Here is a 22,163-nt window from a genome sequence, read left to right on the forward strand (position 1 = left end):
TTGAAAAAGTATAAATAAAAGTTTCCATGAATGATTTATTAAAATGGGTAGCTGAAAACTCTTAGCAAAAACAATCTACCGGTTAAAACATCAATATACCAGTTTACTTTAAATTTTCTGTCAAGAACCTGATAATTTAGGCTAAAAGAAACTGGAATTTAAGAAATCTTGAAAAAAACCTGGAGTTTTAATCAACTTCTACATGTTAAGCATTACAATTCCGATCTGGACAAAAAAATCTATTTTGAATATAAAAATGTTGTTATCATCTAAAAATTTTTATCAAAAAACACATTTAAAGAAGTTTTAAGATATCTTTTTAATTTCATTATACTATTAAACACAGTTGTTTACCTTAAACGTAACTAAAAATAGTCCCTATAACATGTAATTTTAAACCTGGAAGAAATTTTGAAAACCTGGAAAAAAAATGCTAAAAACATTTGGCAACCCTGCAAAATTTATCTTTTAACATATTGATGTTTAGACAACAAAAACAAAATTCAAATGCTATATAAGACTTCCTAAGCAAACTAAGAGATCGAAACTAATATATAATTCAGTTAGATTGTTGTAAAAGTATAATAAACAAAAATGTTTTAGCCAGTAGTATTTATAACTTTTCACCTTTTAACATAACTCATGTATTTTGTACTTACAATAGATATACCATTGTTGAATTATAATATTGGAAGGACCCAAAGTTTCTAAAATAACAATTAATTGGTTTTACTTGTCGTTTAACACATTTAACCTTGTTATATTATAGTTGAGTGTTTGTTGATCTGGTTTTAGAGTGTATAAAGGTTGTAAAGATTTTGTTGCACACTTAAATTTTTAAACATTTTAATTAACACTTATATTTTTTATTACAACAACAATAAATGACAATGAAGAATAACGAAATATAACGACAAAAACATAATTATTTGTAACAACTTAACTAATCATTAACTGGTTGCTTAGTGTGCATCAGTATAATTTAAATTTTCTAAATATAATTTATGTCTATGTCTACAAAAATCGCTCAAAGTTTTTATTTAAACAGATTTTATGACTAATAAAAACATAAGCTACTAATATGGTAAAATATCGTAGCGTTTAAAAAAAAATTATTATAAAAAATTCACATAATAAAAAGAATATAATCAGTTTTAGACGCGACGATATTTTTTTTGCCGAGGTTTTGAAGCCTTTTTAAGCGAAGGCGTTAATGGACGATTATTACTGTTGTTAATATTGTGACTGACTCGCTGTTTCTTGCAATCCACAAACTTGTTTGATTCATTTTGATGCTCATCTCCAGACAATGTGACGTCGCTTTCAAAGAAATCTTCCTGCTTCCTCTCCCTCTTTTTCTTTTCAGCTAGCATATTGGAGAAAGTGGGTTTGTGTTTAGGCTTCTTTCTCTTTGGCAGCTTCAGTCTTTCTCGCTTGTTACTTCTCCAACTCGAATCTATCAATCCCACCTTCTCTGCCAGCTCCTTCACATCGACTTGCACTTTCTTAGGAGCCGTATTGGTGTTTATCCTTTCTAGATTGCGCAGGGCGTGGGGCAAGTGGAGCAGCTTGTAGTTGGTTCGCCTCGCCGACGGGTGAACGACGTTCAGCTCTTCGGGGTTGGTCAGAGGAAATTCCCTAGGCTCGTGAAAACCACCTTCATCGATAAACTCTGCTGGAACTTCCAAGAGATCAGGCTCGAAATCTGTGTATACACGTGTGTAAATACTTGATGTATATAAATGAAATTCAAGATCGTTAACAACTTATAGTTTATAAATTCATTTAATTACACTTTAAAAATATTCGAACAATGCATGAAAAAATAATTATTTATTTAATTTTTAAAAACTCTTGAAAGTTGTAGTTTCTAGTAAATGGTGAAATGCATCATACGTTTATATAAGATTAAAAGTTTCATTTTTTAAAACACCACAAATAATTGACTAAACCAGGGTTGCCAAAGGTTCTTAAAAAGTTTTTCAAGGATTTTAAAATTTACAAGTTTGTTAGTCTATTTAGTATAAAAGAAAATTTTAGGTCAAAATCTGCCTGAAATGGTAAAAAAATATTGAAAACATACTGTATTGCTACTTTAAATGTGGTTTAAAAATAAATAATATAACATCTTTTTTGTAACTGATAGATTTTTTCCATCTAGTTTAATTTTAATATATTACATGTAAATTTCTTTAAATTTTTAAGATTTTCCTGTTTTTTTTTTTGCTTAAATTGACCAATTCCAGGTATTTCTAGGTTTTTTGGCAACCCTACTAAAACTAAAACCATGACCATGTTAATTAAAAATAAAAAACATACAAACCTAATGCACCTTTTGATGCGTTGAATATTGATCTGTACTCTTTTTTGGACTTATTTTGATGGTTTCTATTAATTTCAAAATAATAATTTAATTAGCTGACACTTTTTAATACACTTTAGACATATATCTAGAAAATAATAAAATCAAAAACATCGATACAAATCAACTAAATATTTTAGAGCTATAGACTAAGCTGTACAATAATAAATTTTATATTTTTTCTAAAAATTGTCTGAGTGTTATCAAGGCGGTAAGAAAACTTTTTCTTGGTTTTTTGAAGTACAAGCTATTAAACCCTCTTTGTGTAGAAAACTTAACTTGAAATAAAATTATGTTTTAGAAACACTTTAAAGATTGTGCATTGCTATTTTCAATGCATTTTATTCCATTACAACATATATTTTTTTAATAAGTTCTTTAAAATCCTTTTCACAACATTGTTTAAAGTCAAAGAAAACATAATAAGCCTAAATACATTATCAAAATATAAAGTTTTTGATAGTTTTTATAACAAATACGAACTAACTAAATGCTTTTTCTAAAAACATTTTTGAAGAATATTTTTCAAGTTAGTTGTATATATAAAATTTATATTTCAATGTTAATAATGTTAAATTATGGAAATATATAAACTCAACAACTTACGAAAATTAAAAAAAAAAGTTATTAATAACATTACTATATTTTAATAAGATTTTTTTTGTCAGACATGCTACTCACTAGTATCATCACCAGTCTTATATGTTGGCAACAACAACTGTTGTTTAATGATTTTAAATAATATTAGATTTGTATTTTTCTTTATTTTACAAAATGTACAGCAATTAAATATTAAAACACAAAAGTTAAAGTATTTTTGAACTTTAAAATATTGTATTAGTATTTGTTTTTCTTTAAAGATAAAAGTTTATTCATTAGTTTACTTAACAAGTTAATTTGTTGGCTCATAATTATAAATAAAACTAAATTAAGATTGTTAGAGAAATTAAATTAGAATCAAATGGTCAAAATTGCTCTAAAAAATAGTAAAAGCATACTTATCAAGAGGGTTGTTCCAGAAAAAATCTCTTTCTCCATGCTCAAACAAAGTATAAGATTTACTTAATACTTTTGTTTGCTGGCTTTCAATTTCCTTTGTCAGATCTGTTTAAATAAATTGATTCAAAAATAAATATAAATTTTTTAAACCAAGTTTTTTTAATAGAATTAAGTTTTTATTAACTTTATGTTTTTAAGGCAAATCAACCACAAATTTAGTTATTCTATTTATAATAAATATACGGTTTACAACATGTACACAGTTTTTTTTTTCTTACTGACCATATTTGAAGATTTTCTATAGCTTGAAAGCCTTGTGTATTTCAAACAATTAAGTAATTAAATAACCTTGACTAGTGTAATAGTGAGAATTCTTATTTGTTAACATCTCTTGTAACATTTTATTAGCGTTAAGAGTCGTTTTCACCCTGTATAGTTAATGGAATCATTAACAGTTTACATTGTATGTATAAAATTGTATGATTCTGGAACTGTTTGCAAACACAGAACATCTTAAAACTATATTACAGAAAGTATTATAGAAGGATAAATTAACAACATAAAAAACTTTAAACTTATTCTGAAATTGAAACAAAAGTTAGGAGCACTTAAACAACCAATATAAATAAAACATGTATATACTAAAATATGATATCATTAACTTTTAACGTTTCTAGATAACATATAACCTTATAACTTAATTATTTTTGAAAATTATCAGTATATTTTTTAAGCACTAGTATAACTAAGAAGTCTAGCAATACTTTTATCCTTTAAAACTATTATCATAAAAAGTATAAATAATAATTTTTACTTAATTTGATAACGAAATATTGATTATAAATTTATAATAATTGATTTGATTATGAAATAAAAAAATGCTATTCCTATAGAGTTAAAAATAGATCGTATGTTATCTTACTTAGTTTATACAGAAAATTTAGTATTTATTCATATTGTACATGAGCAAACATTATGAAAATCTAATAATATCATTAAAATTAAACATCAATTATAACTTTATCTTCAATATAAAGTAGTTTATATATACTTCAAAATTATACATACTAGAGTTTTTTATGTTAATACTTAAAAAAGTTTAAATCAAGTAAGTTATTATTGTATCAGGGTTTCCACAGATCAAGCTGAGAAAAATTTCCTGACTTTTTCCTAACTTTTTACTATAATTATTATGATTTTTCTACATCATGAGTCATTCTACAAAAAATACAAATAAGTACTCTTAATCATGGCATATACCTCTCTTACAACTTATTTTACGAATTTAAACAACTTTGAAAAAATTATAGAGGTTAAGCATACACATCAACTTGTTACATAAAATACTTAACTAACTGCTTAATTATAAAGAACTCAATCATTTACTTAAACAAAAAACACTTTGGTCCTAAAATTATGCTAGATAAACTTTTGTGTATATATCAGTTTCACTATGGAAGTGTCCTTGCTACAGATCATCAATATTAAAAAGCTTACAAAAACTGCTTTTTCAAGTAGGGTACTTGTTAAATATGTTAATAGAAAAATTTGCAGTTTTATAAAGGATATTTTATTAATTTATACCAGATGAAGGCATAGAAAATTAAATAATTATATAATTTTATAGGAAATGTTTGCAATTTATTTCAGACTTTACGGATTTTTAATTAACTTTTTACCATTTGAATGCTTTGGAAAAAAATAAAATTTGTAAATTTAAACTGACAAAATCTGACTATTTTTTGTCAAATTTACTGACTTTTCCTGACATTTTTTCAAAAACACCCATTTTTTCCTGACTTTTCCTAACTTCCTGACCTTGTGGCAACCCTGTTGTATACACAAATAATAATAAGATATGAACTACATATTTTACTTCATAGTAAAAAATAATTCTATATTTTAATATAAAGTTAAGCTAGATTATTTAACTGCTTTGACTACCGAAAAAAGATTATTCATATTTTAAGGTTTTCATAGTATAATTAAATTCAAACATAGTATAATCAATTAATTATAAATTGAATATATATATATATACATTTTAATAAGAAATTAACAACTAGGGATAGTTAAAATCTTCATCAACAATGAAAATTATAAATAAAAGCTTACTCGGGAAAAACAATTTTCTTTGCTCTTGATTTTTTTAAAGGAGGTCCAGACATCTGTGTTTAAATACATAAGTTTATTAAGAAACACTAGTAAGTATAAGTGAAAAACAATAAAACTTTTAAAAGAACTAATTTAATGTATATATATTAGCTTACGTAAGAAGGAGAATCTCTTCCAACTTCACTAGACTCAGATTCAAATGAAAAGCGACTGGACTTTCGACTATCCATTGACTAAATTAAAAAAAATGTTTGGTGTATCAATAAAATAAATTTATCTATAATTTTAAAACGATCTTTATTTTTGCATAACTATTTTTGAATAAAAGTACAAAAAACACTTCTTAAATAACTTTATCAAATGATAGAACTATGTAGTTTAGGAATTAATTACAATATAGGTAATTATCAACTGTTGCTCAACCTAAATAAATTTTTAATTTTTATTTTGAATATTAATTTCAAGTTTATTTTCTTTAATGTTAAACTTTTTACACCCTTGCAGTCATCTAATTTATTTATCAACAATATACGATAGATTTTTAATAAATAAAATAATTTATAAATGATAAATAAACCAAAAACTATAGGCAGGTACTTCAACCTCTGTAACGTTAAAAGGTTTTAATACTTGTTCATAAACTATTTATTGTATTTTACACATATAAAACACTTAACTTTTTAGCAATAATTAATTAATCATTTGATGACTATTTATTTGAGTTTTAATATTTAAGATTTATATTAAAAATATAAAAACTTATCTTGATTTTAGGTATAACTAATAATGAAAAATTGTGGACAATACGTTTGCATTGTAAGCTTTTAAAAAAATGATCATATCATAGGTTATATCAATTGTAGTTCATAATTCAAGTGTTCATTTAAGAACAATTGTTAGCTAAAAAAAAGTATTTACTTTCCGAGGCCTTATTGTCTATCAACTTATATCTATCATGTAAAATTATTAAATAAAACCATAAGAAACATTTAGCTGTAAATATACAAGTGCACAAAAATTTAAATTAAAAAACATTAGTTACTGTTAATTTTCTCTGTTAATAATTTTTTTTCGAAATACTTTTAAACATCATAACCTTATTAATTAAAACTAGATGAAAAATTTTATTTTTCAGATTTGGCTAATACAAGTTTTAAAACTTAATATAATAAATCAAATTAGGCTATTTTTGTAATTATGAACTTTCTCACCATCATATTCTTATTAACTGTGTTTATTTTATAACTTAATTTATTTTTAAAGATTTGACTCTTTTTTTTAAGAATTTGATTAAGTCATGTAATCAAGAAACCTACAAGTTCATAAACGTGCAATTTTAACTCTTTTAAATAAATAAAAAAAATACAGAAATTAAAAACTCAAAATGGACTAAACGTAAAATTATAAAGTGAGACTGGTTTTATGTAACAGAAAACTGTAAAAAGTTTTTATTATTAATCAAGGAACTTTCAGCTCAAATTATAATAGTTTTCCAATAAAGATTTTATTTTTCTACTTAACTTTAAAAAAACTTTTTACTGGATACAACTACACATATATCTTTATACTATGTGTTCACACTCATCATTAAAATAAAATGGTGCAACGTTTTAACTATTTTTCTATGTTACTCTTCATAAGTTTTGGGTAAAGAGATGGTCCACATTGACTTTTAGAAGTTGATCTTATTTTTTAAAGTTTAATCTTAGCTATCAGACATTTGTAACCGTTTCACAAAATTCAAAGTAACTTTTGAGATTTAAGCGATCAAAGTCGGCGACCTCAATAGGTTCCTTATAGAAAGCGCAAACCAAAAGCGCGAAAAAAGACCATTTCACTAAAAATCTATCATTTAGCCAGTGTTCTTCAAATTTTCACAGTAAGTCCATAATTAATATTTAAATCGATTTTTTCCAACTTTAAAAAACAAAAAATTATTAACTTTTTATTCTACTTATTAATACTATTAAAATCGCAACATTTAAAGTATTTTAAACTATTAAAGGAATGTTTCCTGAAAATTTGAGGTCTCTAGCTAAAAAATGAAGGAAAAGACAGATTTTTAAAGAATTTATAAAACTGCCAAGAAAATTGACGACGAAAAAATTGCGTTCTACACGTTTGTATTGGAAACTTTTTACAAAAACGTCTAGATCTTAAAAACTAATTTAAGATCTTATAACCTATCAAAAAAACTGGCTTGTAGTTTATACTTTAAGCTTTTATACAACAACCAATGTAATTTTTTGTAAAAAAAATGTTGGACCCCGCTCCCTATGCCCTTAAATAAATGTTTTTGCTGAAGTTTGCTAATAAAATATTTATCTTTTCAGTTAAAAATTTAGTTTTAACTTTTTAAACTCTCTTTAAAACCTCATAGCTGTATTTCTTATTTCTTTTTTCAGCTGGACTATTTGTCAATGATTCATTTTGTGAATAATTTCTCTTCAAAGTTCTTCGAAAATTGTCCAGTCTTTCTTTATCACTGAGATAACTGAATAAAAAATAGTTTTAAATTAAATAAATACATTTTTAAAAATTTTACAAATGAATTAAACTAATGTAGTTTTGATTGGTCGTTGTTTAATCAACTTACTGTGATTTGTCAGATTGTTTTTCAATTGTTTTTTTCTTCATAACTCCTGTGTCATATGCCCACTGAGGGTGTGTGATTATGTAAGAGTTTACATACTCATCTAACGATATATCTGTTTATTTGTTCTTCAGTTTAGAATTTTAAGAATATTATAAATGCATTTGCTTTTTACAACTTTCATTACATTTTTATTCAAAAATAATATTAAAAGTTAATAAAACAACGTAATGAAGATTTATTTATAATTTCAACTCTTTTGTATGTCCAAATATGTATAATAAGCCAAACAGTACTACAAGTATTCGAAATTAAAAACTAACCACTCATTTTGAAGTTTTTTCTTGAAACAGGTCCACTAAACTTCTGCACCCAACTATACAAGTCTACATAACTGTGATCATTAATAACGGGAGTTGCTTGGGCATTGAGGTAAGGAGTAGTCTTTTCTGGCATTGCATCAAAATAGGAATCTAGCTGAAACTTCTGCTTACAAGAATGGGTGTTAAACAATAGCCTTTTGTCGTAGTCATGATGTACATGAGGATACTGTGGATAAAATTAACAATTCAAAATATATAACACTTTTTTTTTAAGTTAACTTATTTTTAGTTACCATAGTTGTAATTTCATTTATGCATTATATTTCTTACCAATAAACTATTTTTGAATTATTCAGGGTTGCCACTTGTTTTATCAAAAATTCTCCAGGTTTTTCAAATTTGTTCCAGGTTTAAAAAGGTTAAAAGTACACATTTTTGGGTCTATTTTTAGTTTAAAGTTAGGTCTAAGGTAAGAAACTGTGTTAAATAGTATAAAAACATTTAAAAGATTATATAAAACTATTTTAAATATCATTTTTTATAAAAAAAATTTTGATGATGACAAAGTTTTTTTATTTATATGATAGATTATTTGAGTCAAATCGAAATTTTACTACTGAACATGTGGAAATTGTTAAAATTCCAGGTTTTTCCAGTGATTTTTGTTCAAATTTCAAGGTTTTTCCAGTTTTTTTTCAAAATTTCTCAAATTCCAGGTTTCTCCAGGTTATTTTTGCCTAAATTGTCGAATTCCAGGTTTTTCAAGGTTTTACCAGGTTTACAGGTAAAGTGGCAACCCTGATTATTCCAAGACTTATGTCCCAATTCTACACAGTAAAGGTATTCCATTTCAATTTTCTATTCAGCGGGCGAGATTTATGTGAGGAGGCCGCATAAATTTTTAAATTGTACTAAAAATCATACAAAACATCATAGAGGCAAATTGTAATGAAATGATATTTTAATAAGCACTACTGTGTACTGGAAACCAAATTTAGAGTACACTTTTAAATGTTTCATATAGAAAAGCTAAGTTTTATTTGATTTGCACAAGTCATTTTCAGCTAAAAATCATGTCAGAGATTATTATTGATGTACATAACCCATCCCTGCAGTAAATTTAAATAAAACTGTGTAGTTTTATGCATGGTTTACAGATTTGCAAACAAAACTATTTAGATGATTTTCTACTACATTTAAATATTTTGAACAATAACTATTAAACACTTTTATAATTTTTTCAATACAATGGCTACAAATTCAAAGCATTAAACAACAATTAAAAATTCAATCTTCTAAATCTTTACACTTTTAACTAGATGCAACTACTATAAAATACGGGCATTAAAACTTAAGATGTATAACCTTTTCCTAGTAAACTTTTAAACGACATTAAAACAATATGTCAAATAGTTTATGTATATATTATGTGAAAAATAAAAATACATATACAAACTGTTGGCTAAAATTATTAAAATGACACAAAAATTTAAATAACTTGAACATAAAAAGTTCTACATAAAAAGTTCCACAAACAAAGTCCTCTAAATAAAATAGCGAATAAACGTTTAAAAAATAAAGTGCACATATACTTCACAAAAGTTATGAATTTTATAGAATAACGATTTTTTTAAGTTTATAAGCACTGTAATATGTATAATGTATAATATAACTTAAAACAAAATTTAAGAAAATTTGTCGAAATTAATCTTAACATCTTGAAACATAAAGTTTAAAAAGTAATTTTAAAATCACTTCATAAGCAGCATTAGTAAAAGCTAACTAACTATAAAGTCGTACTAACTTAAGCAAGAAATTTAGTTGCTTTAAACTTGAAGTAAAAATGTTTATAGTAAAAATCTAAACTTTAAAAATTAAAACACAGCTATTAGCTTAATTTTAAGCATTACTATGTAAACCTAAATTGTTTTGTGAAACTAAAATAGAGACTTAGTAGAAAATTTTGTAAAATTTTTTTTAACAACTTCAATTATTAAAAACATCAAGTCGTGGTACTTTTAAATATTATAATTTTACACATTATATAAAGGTAATTTATATAATATCATAATTTCGCAGTAAAATATTTTAGTTGAAGATTCATATATGTAAAACATACTAGAAAACTCATTTCAGTAACAAAATTAACTAGGGGCATTGTAAAACTTGCTTTTTAATAAAACAATTGATAACGTAAAGAAGATTCTAAATAGTAATGGCTATCCGGAATTTCTAGCAAACATATATTTACATTTTATGATAGTGATTTTTTTTGGTCCAGGAAATACCAAAAATATCAAACTTACCATGTAAGGATACAGAATAAACGAAATGACAAAAATCACATTTCTCGGTTAGTCCGAGAATATTTAAAAAGCTTTGCAAGTTAAAAATTTCAATGCCGCTGTTAAAGCAGCATCTAGACGCAAAAAATCACATTTAAAATCCATATTTTTAAATGTGTAGCTCTATATTACAGACAAGATAATAGTGCAGTTAAAAATGATTTTAAACTATCATCAATAGCTAAACACTTATATAAGTAATCTTAGTTCAACTGCCAATAAACTATAAAATTAAGGTCATAAGAGGAACCAGTATTTTTTTTACAAAAATTAACATTGATCCTTATTGATAGCTCAAAGTAAAAATTTTGAAGATACTTTCACAGTATATAAAACCTTTAGTTATTTTTATAGATACAATAAGTTTTTTTAAAAAGAACTTGAACAAACATATAAGGAAAAAATTTTAAATTCATATATCACGGAGTTTAAAATAAAAACTTAGATTTTACTTTTACTACACTAAATAAAAAAATTACCTCAATTTTTTAGGAATCGTTCTTTTAAACATTAAAAAACCTTTTTTCGGAACAAATTTATTTTAAATGATAAATAATAAAAATATTATGACCAAATGTTTTTGTTTTCTACCTTTTTTTATTTTAAATAGTTTGATTCATTATAAAAAAATACAACTAATGAAAAATCAACTAACATGAGAAACTGCACAATTTGATATTGGCTTCATCAGATGAATTGATCTATTTTTGTTGCGATGCTTTACAGGTCTACTTCTTGCACAAGTTGAATACTTTTCGTCCTGTAAAAAATATATTTTACAAACTTAACTCTACTTTACAAATGCAAAATTTTGGTTTTAAAATTAAAGTCATTTGTTAAACAAAGTTAATGTTATTTACAAAAGTTACATAATATAAAACTAATATGCTGCTACATTATTGTTTGATTCACTTATAGAATTATATTAAATTTAACATCCTTTATTGCAATTCTTACTAGAAGCTGTGCATGGTAGATAGATAAATTAAAATTAAACTATTATATTAAATTAAGAAAGGTAATTATAAAAAAGCTTATATTTTTAATTTTTTCAAATATACAATAAGTTTAGTTAAATACCCAACATTACTTTATTACACTCACACAAAATTCAAAATGTTTTTTAAGTAATAAAAGCGTTTTACAAAAATGAGTTTACCAACTAGTTCTATTAATTTAGTCAATGTAAAAATAAGCTGTAATAATTAAGGGTAAGTCATTTTTTAATTAAAAAGTAAATATTAAATTAAAAAATATATTAACAAAGCTCTTCAGCTTAGATTTGTTTTTAAATATATTTTATATTTCGTTTAAATTTAAATAAAATTCAAACAAGGAAGCAAGATAAAACAAACGATTTCTAAAAGCGCTGGTGTTTTTATTAAAGTTTGCTCGATAAGGCGGGAGGCATCAATGTAGCTTTGCTTTTGCCTCACTTTTTATAAATATCTAGCAAAAATGAGCAAAAGTTTACGCTCAATTTTCTAATGAAGAGAAAGTAGAGAAACAAGCTGAGAAAAGAGTGGAGAAGGCACTTCAAAATTTTGGCGCTTACCAATAAGTTAGCAAGCTTGCAGTTTTATAACTTTAGTTTTACTTTTTACATAGTTTTTTATATACGAAAGCTGTACTAAAACTTACAAGCTTAATTAAGTTAATTATAATTATTAGCATATCATATCAAAAACAAACTGACCTCAGAAAGTTTTTCACCAAAACCAAGAACTGGAATCTGAAACAAAAGATATTTCTTAAATGTGTTCAATAAAAAAGAGAAAAAAATTATAAACTTTTCCTAACTTGACTAATGTTAAGAATCCGCAATACGGAAGACGTAAATATTTGTTAATATGTAATTTGTATTTATAAATATTTTTGTTTATTTTTTTACTAAAAATAAAGATTTAGTAGTAATAAATGATATATTTTTAATTAACAATTAAAACTAATCTACTGCATAACAAAAACAAAATTAATACATTGTATATTTATGTATAAAGTGGTCTAGGATCAGTAGAAAATTGACCATACAAATTTTAAATGTCAATTATTACAACAAGTTTGTTTAGTAATTCTATTTAGGTATGTATAATTATTCAATCACATACCTTAGCAAGTTTTAACTTATTTTCTTCAGATCTTAGTCTTTGACAATGATTTTTCAATATTTTATCTGCACGACGATATTTGATCAAATCAGCATAAACTTTCATATATTTTGATACAATATCGTGAATACTCCTATTATATATAAATAAATGAACATTATAAAACATCATTATTTTTTATACTTGTACACTACTTTAAACTAAAAACTTAACATAAACATTAAGTTACTTACCAAAACTTATTTGAATAATATCGGTTTTATAAAATTTCAATACAAGCATAGTTTGAATTCTAGGTCAGGTCTATAGAAATTCTTATAAAATATAAAATTGTACTTAGATATTTTTATAATACCGTAGGTTATAAGCTGTATACTTTTTAGTTTTAAAATTTAGTATTTTGACTATCATAAAAGTAAACTAAATAAAAAAGTCTAATAAACTCAATACCCCCATAGCCTTAATTAAAAAAAACTTATGGCAGAGATTTAAAATAACTTTTATTATGTATTGTTATTTAGTGCTTTACTTGATTCCTCAAAAAAAAATGACAAAAACAAACTCTAGATTTGCTCCTTTATCAGAAGAGAGAGGTATGGATTTGTACTCATTTTCACTGGACAATGTACACTTTGTTTTCTTTATTGACAAACAAATTCGGTCATTTTTACTAGATGTGGGTTTATCTCCTTCATCTTCAGACTCGGGATCTGTCATGTACGGGTCTACACACTTTCTTGCCTTTTTCAATTGATGAACCTCAACATCTGCTCAAAGTTACACATTCATACAATTAAAAAACTTTAAATAATTTGGAGAGTCAAAGATTTAAATAATAAATATAAAGACAAGCTTTTATATTTAATTTTAAATTACTATTTAACTGATATTTATTATAATTTTGAAAGTTAAGGACAAATTGAAAAACAACTAAAATTTTCTAAATCTCATTACGTAGGATACTTTATTTAGAAAGAACAGAAGCTAAAAATTTGTTTATTAATAAGTAAATACAACAGTTTTTAAATAACTTATTACACAGAAATTAATATAAAAATAAAATTACATTTTTTCAATTAGATTCATACTTTTCAAAAAAAATTCATTAAATATAAGTTAAGTTATGGCCATATGAGGTCTAACTTTACAATTAACAAAGGTTAATTTTAAAGACTAAAGAAATTTTAGGTGCAGATTTACTGGAAAAGTCTTTAGCGGGCCATATCTTAAAAAAAAACTTCATGGGACACTGTATTTTTAAAATTCAAACTAAAAAAAATAATACTCTGTTAATTTTAAACTCAATCTGAAATTGGTAATTTTTATCTTTAAATAATTCCTATCGTTTACTAAAAAAATTAAGATACATTTGGAGAATTAACTAATTTTTTGCACATGTTGTTTTAAACCTTAAAAAATGTTAAGGGCCACAGGTTTTTGACTCTTAGCTTAAAGCATGATTTATAACAATAAAAATTGTATACTAATATTCAGATAAAGTCAATTTCGCAAAAAAACTCAGATACAAAAGTATAACTGGAAATATTATTAAGACCAATTTTTCAACCTTGTATAACTCAAATATATAATTAAAGTTTTTTGTAAATAGATTTTTCGTTTACTAAAATAAAAATAAAAAATTAATTTTAATTTATAAATCTAAAAACTCGTTTCCAACACAAGTTATATGTAATTTTTTAAGATTATATGTACTAGTAAAGTCTAAAAACGATTGCTCAAAAATTGTAGGAGATAAACTTATAGTGAAATAGTCAATTCCCATAAAGAACCTATAGAAATTTTCTAGTTTGATCATGTATATCTGAAAAGTTACTTCAAATTAAACAAACCATTAACATTTTACAAGCTTTCTGGTACCTTAGTTATTTATGTAAATAATAAAACTTTAAAAAATTACTGTACCCCCATTTTGCCTTAACTCTTTCGTAATATTTAAAAACATGAGGTTTTTTTAACTTATAAAATATCAATAAGCTGAACTAATATCTATAAATTAAAAAAATTTTAATGTTTTGTGATCCATGAATATACAAAACAATAAATTTGAGATGATAAATTTTATAAACAGAAAAAAAATGATATCACTTAAGTTACAAACTGCTCTTAGCACAAGGGTACAAGAATTAAAACCTCTTTTTTTTTACATAAGCTATAAGTTACATTTTTCATTTTACAATTAAAAATACTTTTTGACAAAAGTGATAAAATAACTAATTTGCTCCTTGTTTAAGCTTAATTGACTATTTTACTAAAATATATTTAATCTTAAAACTATTAAGCAACCCTTTTCAAAAAAAATTAATCATATTATGTGATAAATATCTTATAGTAAATACTTCAAGCTTTTAAATAAGATCCCATTTTAATTTTTATAAAAAATACTGGATCTCTATGGACTTAAAAACACACTATTTACATCAGGATTTCCTAAACTTTTTTTCAAAAGGCTCCCTTTATAGAAATTAAAAAGCTATGGCCCCCCCTAACAAGATTACTTAAAAAAACTATCATTAAAAACGCCTAAGACCTTTTTTGTTTTTTTGCTCTTTATCATAAATTTCAAATCATGGCCTTGTGGCTCCCCCTTTTACGGCTTGTGGCCCCCTAGACTTCCTAAATTTACAATAATATCTAGTATAAACTTTAAAACACCATTAAAAACACATAAGACCATTAGTAACTAAAAAAAATTTCAACTCTATATTTAAATTTGTATTTAAAAGAAAGAAGTTTACTTATATTAATTGATTATCAAGCATAATTTTATGAGAAATTAATTATACCACATAAAAACTAGTTCATAAATTTCAGTATATGTTACAAAACAAATACTTATCATGTACTTAAAAACACATTACATTTTCAAAACAACTTATTACTAATAAATTAAAGATATATAACTTAAATTTATTATATATTAAAAACAAACTTGTGCTTTCTTCTCTTTTAAATTTTTGAGTGGAATTTTTGGACTGATCAATCTGTTTCAGTATCAAATTGGATCTCATAAGTAAATTTGATTGAATTTTTCTTTTCACATCAATTAACTGATTATTTAGGCTTAATATTATCTTACTCTCATTGTTAACACGTGTAGACTCTTTATTTGTATTCTCTTTTCTCTGTTCCTTTGAACTATTTTTATTCAAACTTCTTCTTAGATGGTCAAAGCTATTTTGAAAAAAATTGTTTTCTAAAATATTTTTATCATCAGAAAGGTTGGGTACAGAGTTTAGTAAGGTTGATTTTTCAGCTGTTTTAGTTATCAATTTTTTACAATTATCTTCTTTGGAGCATATTTCATCTAACATATCGTTGATCAACATTTTTGACTCTGAGTAGATATAATCATCATCTGAACCTTTTATATTTAAAAGATCATCATTTGAATTTTTATCTGATTCCTTAGAAAGTGCTACAGGGTCTTCTTCAAATGTATCAAACTCAGCAAAAAACCCATGCACACCAGCTAAGTTAGAATTATTATTTGCATTTGGTATATCTTCGAAATCACATGACCTAAGTGTAAAATTGCTACTATGAAGAAAATTACTATTATTTACAAAGTCTTTTTTATTTGTAGATGGCAAGGGATTGTGAATTACTTCAGAAGATTTATTTTCAAATGCTAAAATAGTATTTGAACCTTTTTCATTGTCTAAAGTACATTTTTCTGAATTTGTTAAATGTGTTTGTGATAAGTATAAACTATCAATTTTGGATGCACAAGTTGTTTTATCTTGTAGAAATGAACTTGGAGACTTTTGTGAAGCAGAATTTTGTGGAGAATCAGCACTGTTTGATGAAACCCCAGAATCTTCTACCTCTTTATTACTAGGTGAAACTGTAGGTGGCGGACTGCTGTTAAAATAATTACTTTTGTTTTTAGATTTTTCACAAATACTACCAGAACTTCCTCTTTTAATTGATGCACAGAGCAATAAGTGTTCATTTGATTGTGGGCTGCATAAAGTAATTTCAAAATGTTCTTGATTATTTGCTTTGCAAACACTATTTTCATTTGTAAGTACATTACAAACTGGCTTATTAGAAATTTCATATAAATTTTTTGCTGCAGCTTCATCATTTTTACCTAAAAATATTATACTTATTACTTTACACAAACTTTATACTTTAAAAATCATAATTATAAACTCTAGGTGATTATTGCTGGATAATAATATATATTCTATTTTAATAAGAATTGAAAATGTTTTTAACCAATTTTAATTTAGCAAAAATCAAATTAACTTTTGAGATATAAAATATCAAAGTTGGTGAGTTTAAAGGGTTTTTTATTGAAAATGCTAACAAAAAGGTGAAAAAAGACTGTATTACTAAAAATATAATTATCCTTTATATATCAAAATTTGTACTCAAAATTCTGCTGTTAGTTACTAGTACATACTATATATTTCATTCAAAAGTAATACTTTAAATATAAAAACTGTATTTCAATTAAAAAAATTAATTATTTTTTTTTTAAATAACTACAATTCTTTCTTTTTTTAAACTATTTAAGAAATATTTCAGGAAATTTAAAGTCTTGAGCTAACTTTTATTTTTATACCTTTTTCTATACGTAATAAAAGTAGTACTGTAAACTTAGTTATTAATAAAAAGTATTTATTAAGAATTAATTTTCAACTTAATATGGTTATAAAAAAAATATAAGTCAATTAAGTATTTACTTTTTGAAAAAGTATGATCTATGGATAAATCTGGAATTTTGTTTTTACTGTTAGAAACTTCTAGCTTCTTTTCATTACAAGCAGTATCTGTTTCCATAACCTGGAAAAATTATTAATACAAATACATATAACCTGGTTACACGTATTATAATATAACTTAACTATAAACTGAGTCAGCTTGAGTTTTTAAACAAACCTAAAACAATGTGTTTCTGGCAAAAACTACTTCTATGTTGATATATTTAATTTAAAAATCATTAAGAGCATGACTGCAAATAAATGTTTATGAACTCTATGTTTACAAAGAGCTATAAACATACTTTGATAAAACATAAAAACTTTATAAGTATCAAATAAAGAAAAATTTAATGAGTACATTTTTTAAAGGATTAAATGTTTAATTTTTTTATTATTTTACAACTGTAATCATTTTTAAAAACATAATTATAAACATATATAACCACTAGAGTGTTTACAAAAAATTAAACATCTGAGTTTTCTGCTAGAAAACTTATTTTTATTTGGCAAATATCACTAAAACACACTGTGCAAAACTTCAGTTAAATTATTAAGAGTTTTTAGCTGAAAGTTATTTTGTGAAAGTGACAATTATCACAAAAACACATAACTCAAAACTTAAGGCAATTTAAAGAAAGTTTTATATAGACACTTCTTAAATTTGTGTAATTTTTTGTAAATTTTCTCAAAAATCTCATTCAAAAATACATTTTTGAATAATTTAAATAGTGTTATTTCCTATACAAAGTTTGTATTACTAACAAGCTAATCAAAATTTATATACTTACTAATACCATACAACCATTTTAAAACTCCATAGAGCAAGTCAAATAATTTATGATCATTATTTAAGTTTGAAAATAATAATTATTATACTCCACTTTTTGAGGCAAAAAACAAGCCTGAGCTGGTATGAGCTTATATGACTTTTTTTTAATACCCAAGTAATATCATAACGACTTAATAAATACATAACTTCTAAAAAAAAACTCAAAGTCATAAAAAAAGCATAAAATTTAGGAAAAACATCCAAACTAACTTAAGCTTAGAAAAAAAACAACCCTGAGTTTTCAAAAGTTTCAAACAACCCTGAGTTATCTTTAGTAGTTTGAGTGTGTACCATCCTGTTCCAAAAAACTTTTTTATTGAGATATTTTTTATAAAACTTTTAAATATTTATTAAAACTAAAATAAGCTTCAAAGAAAAATGTAGCTTAGTTTTACAAACTGGTCTAATCAACCTGAGATAATCTCTAATTTCAACTAGTATGAGTGGCTTATGCTTTGAGTGAGTGACAAAACAGTATTAACAAAACTACAGAAAGTAAAGATTAATTCTTTTTTTTTGTTTTAACTTATTAAATGTTTATTTTTTTCAATGAAAGTTAAACTTAAAAACTTTAATATTTTCAGAACTTAGTGCTACTAAATAGTTGACAGTATGACAAATTAAACTTAACTTGTACAAAACTTTCACATGTTGTGATAAATACAAAACATTAATTGATAGCAAAAAATATAGTAAAATACCAGTAAGTCTGACGATTTTGTACTAGAATCCATTTGAACTGTTTCAGCAGTAGAAATAGCAGGACTCATTGTGTTTGATTCAGATTTATTTTTTTCCATAGAGAGATTATTAATTTCAAGTAACAAACTTTACAAGCTGTTAATTTTAATTTTTATGATTGTCTTTAATTATATAGGTTGTAAAATATTTTTTATGTATTTTACAATAGACACAACTAGTTTTTTTTTGGCTGAAAAAAGTTATAAATGCAAAGTTTAACTGTCAAAAACAAAGTTCATTAAAAAAAATATTTCAATACTGCTCAAGTTTGAATAATTATTAACTAAGTAACATATTAACCTTTAACATCTAAAATACTTCACTTTTCTTCCATTATTTCCCTATCTATAACCCTAACTATGTAAATAGTCAAATGGATACTAATAAAAACCAAAAACACACCATAAGTCATAAAAATCATTTGGTCATATTTTGATTTTATCATAATTCATATCATAAATTTTATCATACAGTATAAACGATTATTGTAAACAATTGTAATATCATTAGAAATTTTCTGTCACTAAGTAAAGAAAATGTTTACTTTTAAATCTTACCAGGGTGGCTAATAACTTTTTAGAAATTTATTTCAAGTTTTTTGTCCGTTTTTAGTATAAAACTAAATTTTAGGTAGTTAAAATATTTTCAAACAGCATAAAATCACTAAAAACATACTTAAGTGCTACTTTAAATGTGTTATGTAATAAATAAAATACTGTTAGAGTTCCCACTTGATGAGTCAAAAAACTATCCTGAGTGACCAATAACTGTCTTGAGGTATCTCAAGTATCTTGAGTCATCCTGAGTTTATATATCAGAACACCATTTAGAATTTATTTTTCTTAATCAACACCCTTAAACAACCATTCCTTAAAAGTCTACACATTGGGCCAACCTGTTAGAAATATGTTTTAAATTGATTTTTACTCATTATAGAGAGCTTTTAAATAAATCTGCAAAACAAAAACTGTAATTCATACAAAAATATTCATATTAATAACAATAACTAGCATTAAAACTATATTCATTCATAAAATTTTAACCTCTCATGTAAGAGTAAAATAACACTAGTCTGTACTCATTTTTAGCTTCAAGTATCTTTAAGTAGGAACAAAAAATATTATCTTTGAACTAAGGACATATGAAAAATATAACTTTACTTAACTTAAAATTTAACTATTTTAGTTAAAGTAGAAAGTTTTTTAAGGTTTATAATGCATGATTAAATTTTATATCTATAAACTGTCTCTGTCTAAAATAAACTCAAATCATGTTAAAAATAATTCAGATTTAAAACAAAAATTATAATGATATCAGGGTTGCCACTAGTATTTTCAAAAAAATTTCAGGTTTTCCAAATTTCTACCAGGTTCTTAAAAGTAAACACTTTTGGGTCTATTTTTAGTTTAAAGTTAAGTTTAAGGTAAGAAACTGTGTTAGATAGTATAAAAATATTGAAAAAATACTGTTATGAGACATTAAATATGTTTTTTGATAAAAAAATGTTTGATGTAACAAAAATTCTTTATCTAATAATAGATTTTTTGAGTTAAATTGAAATTTTACAACTGAACATGTAAAAATTGTTAAAATTCCAGGTTTTTCCAGTTTTTGTTCAAAATTTCCCAAATTCTAGGTTTTTTTTTGCCTAAATTGTCAAATTCCAGGTTTTTCTAAGATTCCAGATAAAGTGGCCCTGTGATATTTATAAGAGTAGCAAAGAGCTAGCTATAAGGCTAAAAAAATTAAAAAGCATGATAAAATTTTTAGAAATCAAGTTCTAGGACAAAATTGGTTATATAAAACAACAAAATATTAAACTGGAACAACTAAAACTCAATCAAGATCTAGAAAAAAGCTTTCCTGAGATCATAAAAAAGATCTAAAAACTATGTTGAGTTTTTTATTAAAAAAACTATGCTGAGTCTATCCAAGTTTAGATACAAATTATAATATCCTGGGTCATACTGAGATTCTCAAAAAATTTTAAATACCTAGAGTTATCAAATTGTGTGGCAACCATGTAATTAAATTCAAAAAATAGTTGTATATAATTTTTCACATTTTCACAATTTGATCTTACTTTATACAATTTTAACTAAGCTACAAAACGATTTTTACATATTATAACAATTCAAAATAATTTTTGAGATATAGCAGGTCAAAATTTGAGGCTATAATAGGTTCCTTATAGGAGGCACAGACTAAAATTGCAAAAAAAGACTTCTTCACTAATTATTGCAAAGAACATTTCCTGAAAGTTTGAGGTAGCTATCTCAAAAAACAATGGAGGAGATAGATTTTGAGTGATTTCTGATTATTTGCCGTTTTAGTCTGCGCCTCCAATAAGGAACCTATTATAGCCTCAAATTTTGACCTGCTATATCTCAAAAATTATTTTGAATTCTTATAAATGTAAAAATCGTCTTGTAGCTTAGTTAAAATTGTATAAAGTAAGATCAAATTGTGAAAATAGTGAAAAATTATATATTTTAGTAACCAATTTTGACCAGCAACATCTCAAAAATTATTTTGAGTTTAAAAAATCAGTAAAAAGCAAATTATAGCATAGTTAAAACTCAATAAAATAAGATTAAATTTTGAAAAGGGTGATTTATCCCCCCTATGCCCTTTATATAATATTCTGGTTTTTGCATACCTTAAACTGGAAATCTTAGCCCAAAAAAATTAAATTAAGTAAACTCCTTTTAGTCTTGTTTTTTTACATGACAGTTTAGTACAAAAGTTGTAAAATTCTCTAACACTTGTGCTTGTTTAAATGATGGTAATGAAGTGGAAGACTATGCAGATATTTTTGAAGAAATGTACTGTTTAAATTGACTAAATTTCAGAAGAGAATATTCACAAAAAAGTGCTAAGATAGAAAATTCTTGATAAAATAAACTGTCAAAATTTATTAATGTAAAGTTATGTAAAATCTGTTACACACCATCAACTTAAAACAAATATGTTAGCCACGACTCTTAGCATTCACACATTTATAGAAGATAGCAAGTA

At 24.5% G+C, this 22,163-nt stretch overlaps 1 protein-coding gene across 1 annotated transcript; it reads right to left on the bottom strand.

Moving 5' to 3' along the window:
* Window positions 1-963: 963 nt before the first annotated feature.
* On the bottom strand, window positions 964-19,243 carry LOC145834117 (uncharacterized). The gene is made up of 16 exons (XM_082941470.1): window positions 19,106-19,243; window positions 17,558-17,657; window positions 15,796-16,959; window positions 13,408-13,612; window positions 12,846-12,978; window positions 12,434-12,469; window positions 11,393-11,497; window positions 8,393-8,618; window positions 8,073-8,184; window positions 7,850-7,970; window positions 5,632-5,709; window positions 5,477-5,529; window positions 3,710-3,789; window positions 3,361-3,466; window positions 2,324-2,388; window positions 964-1,705 (listed from the first exon to the last, which is right to left on the bottom strand). Exons 1-16 carry the CDS (start codon window positions 19,202-19,204, stop codon window positions 1,155-1,157), a joined length of 3,234 nt encoding a protein of 1,077 aa, XP_082797596.1. The 5' UTR covers window positions 19,205-19,243; the 3' UTR covers window positions 964-1,154.
* Window positions 19,244-22,163: the final 2,920 nt, after the last annotated feature.

The sequence above is a fragment of the Thalia democratica genome, chromosome 4, assembly GCF_965202585.1.
Source record: "Thalia democratica chromosome 4, ktThaDemo2.hap1.1, whole genome shotgun sequence".
NCBI lineage: Eukaryota > Metazoa > Chordata > Thaliacea > Salpida > Salpidae > Thalia > Thalia democratica.

What these genes read in the sequence shown, in the direction of transcription:
- LOC145834117 (XM_082941470.1), bottom strand. Translation starts at nt 19,204, where the DNA reads ATGGAAAAAAATAAATCTGAATCAAACACAATGAGTCCTGCTATTTCT. An exon ending in GATAAAGGAGCAAATCTAGA is followed by an intron (nt 12,979 to 13,407) that starts GTTTGTTTTTGT and finishes TATATATAATAG; the next exon opens with GAGTATTCACGATATTGTAT. An exon ending in AAGAAAATTGTTTTTCCCGA is followed by an intron (nt 3,790 to 5,476) that starts GTAAGCTTTTAT and finishes TTAACTATACAG; the next exon opens with GGTGAAAACGACTCTTAACG.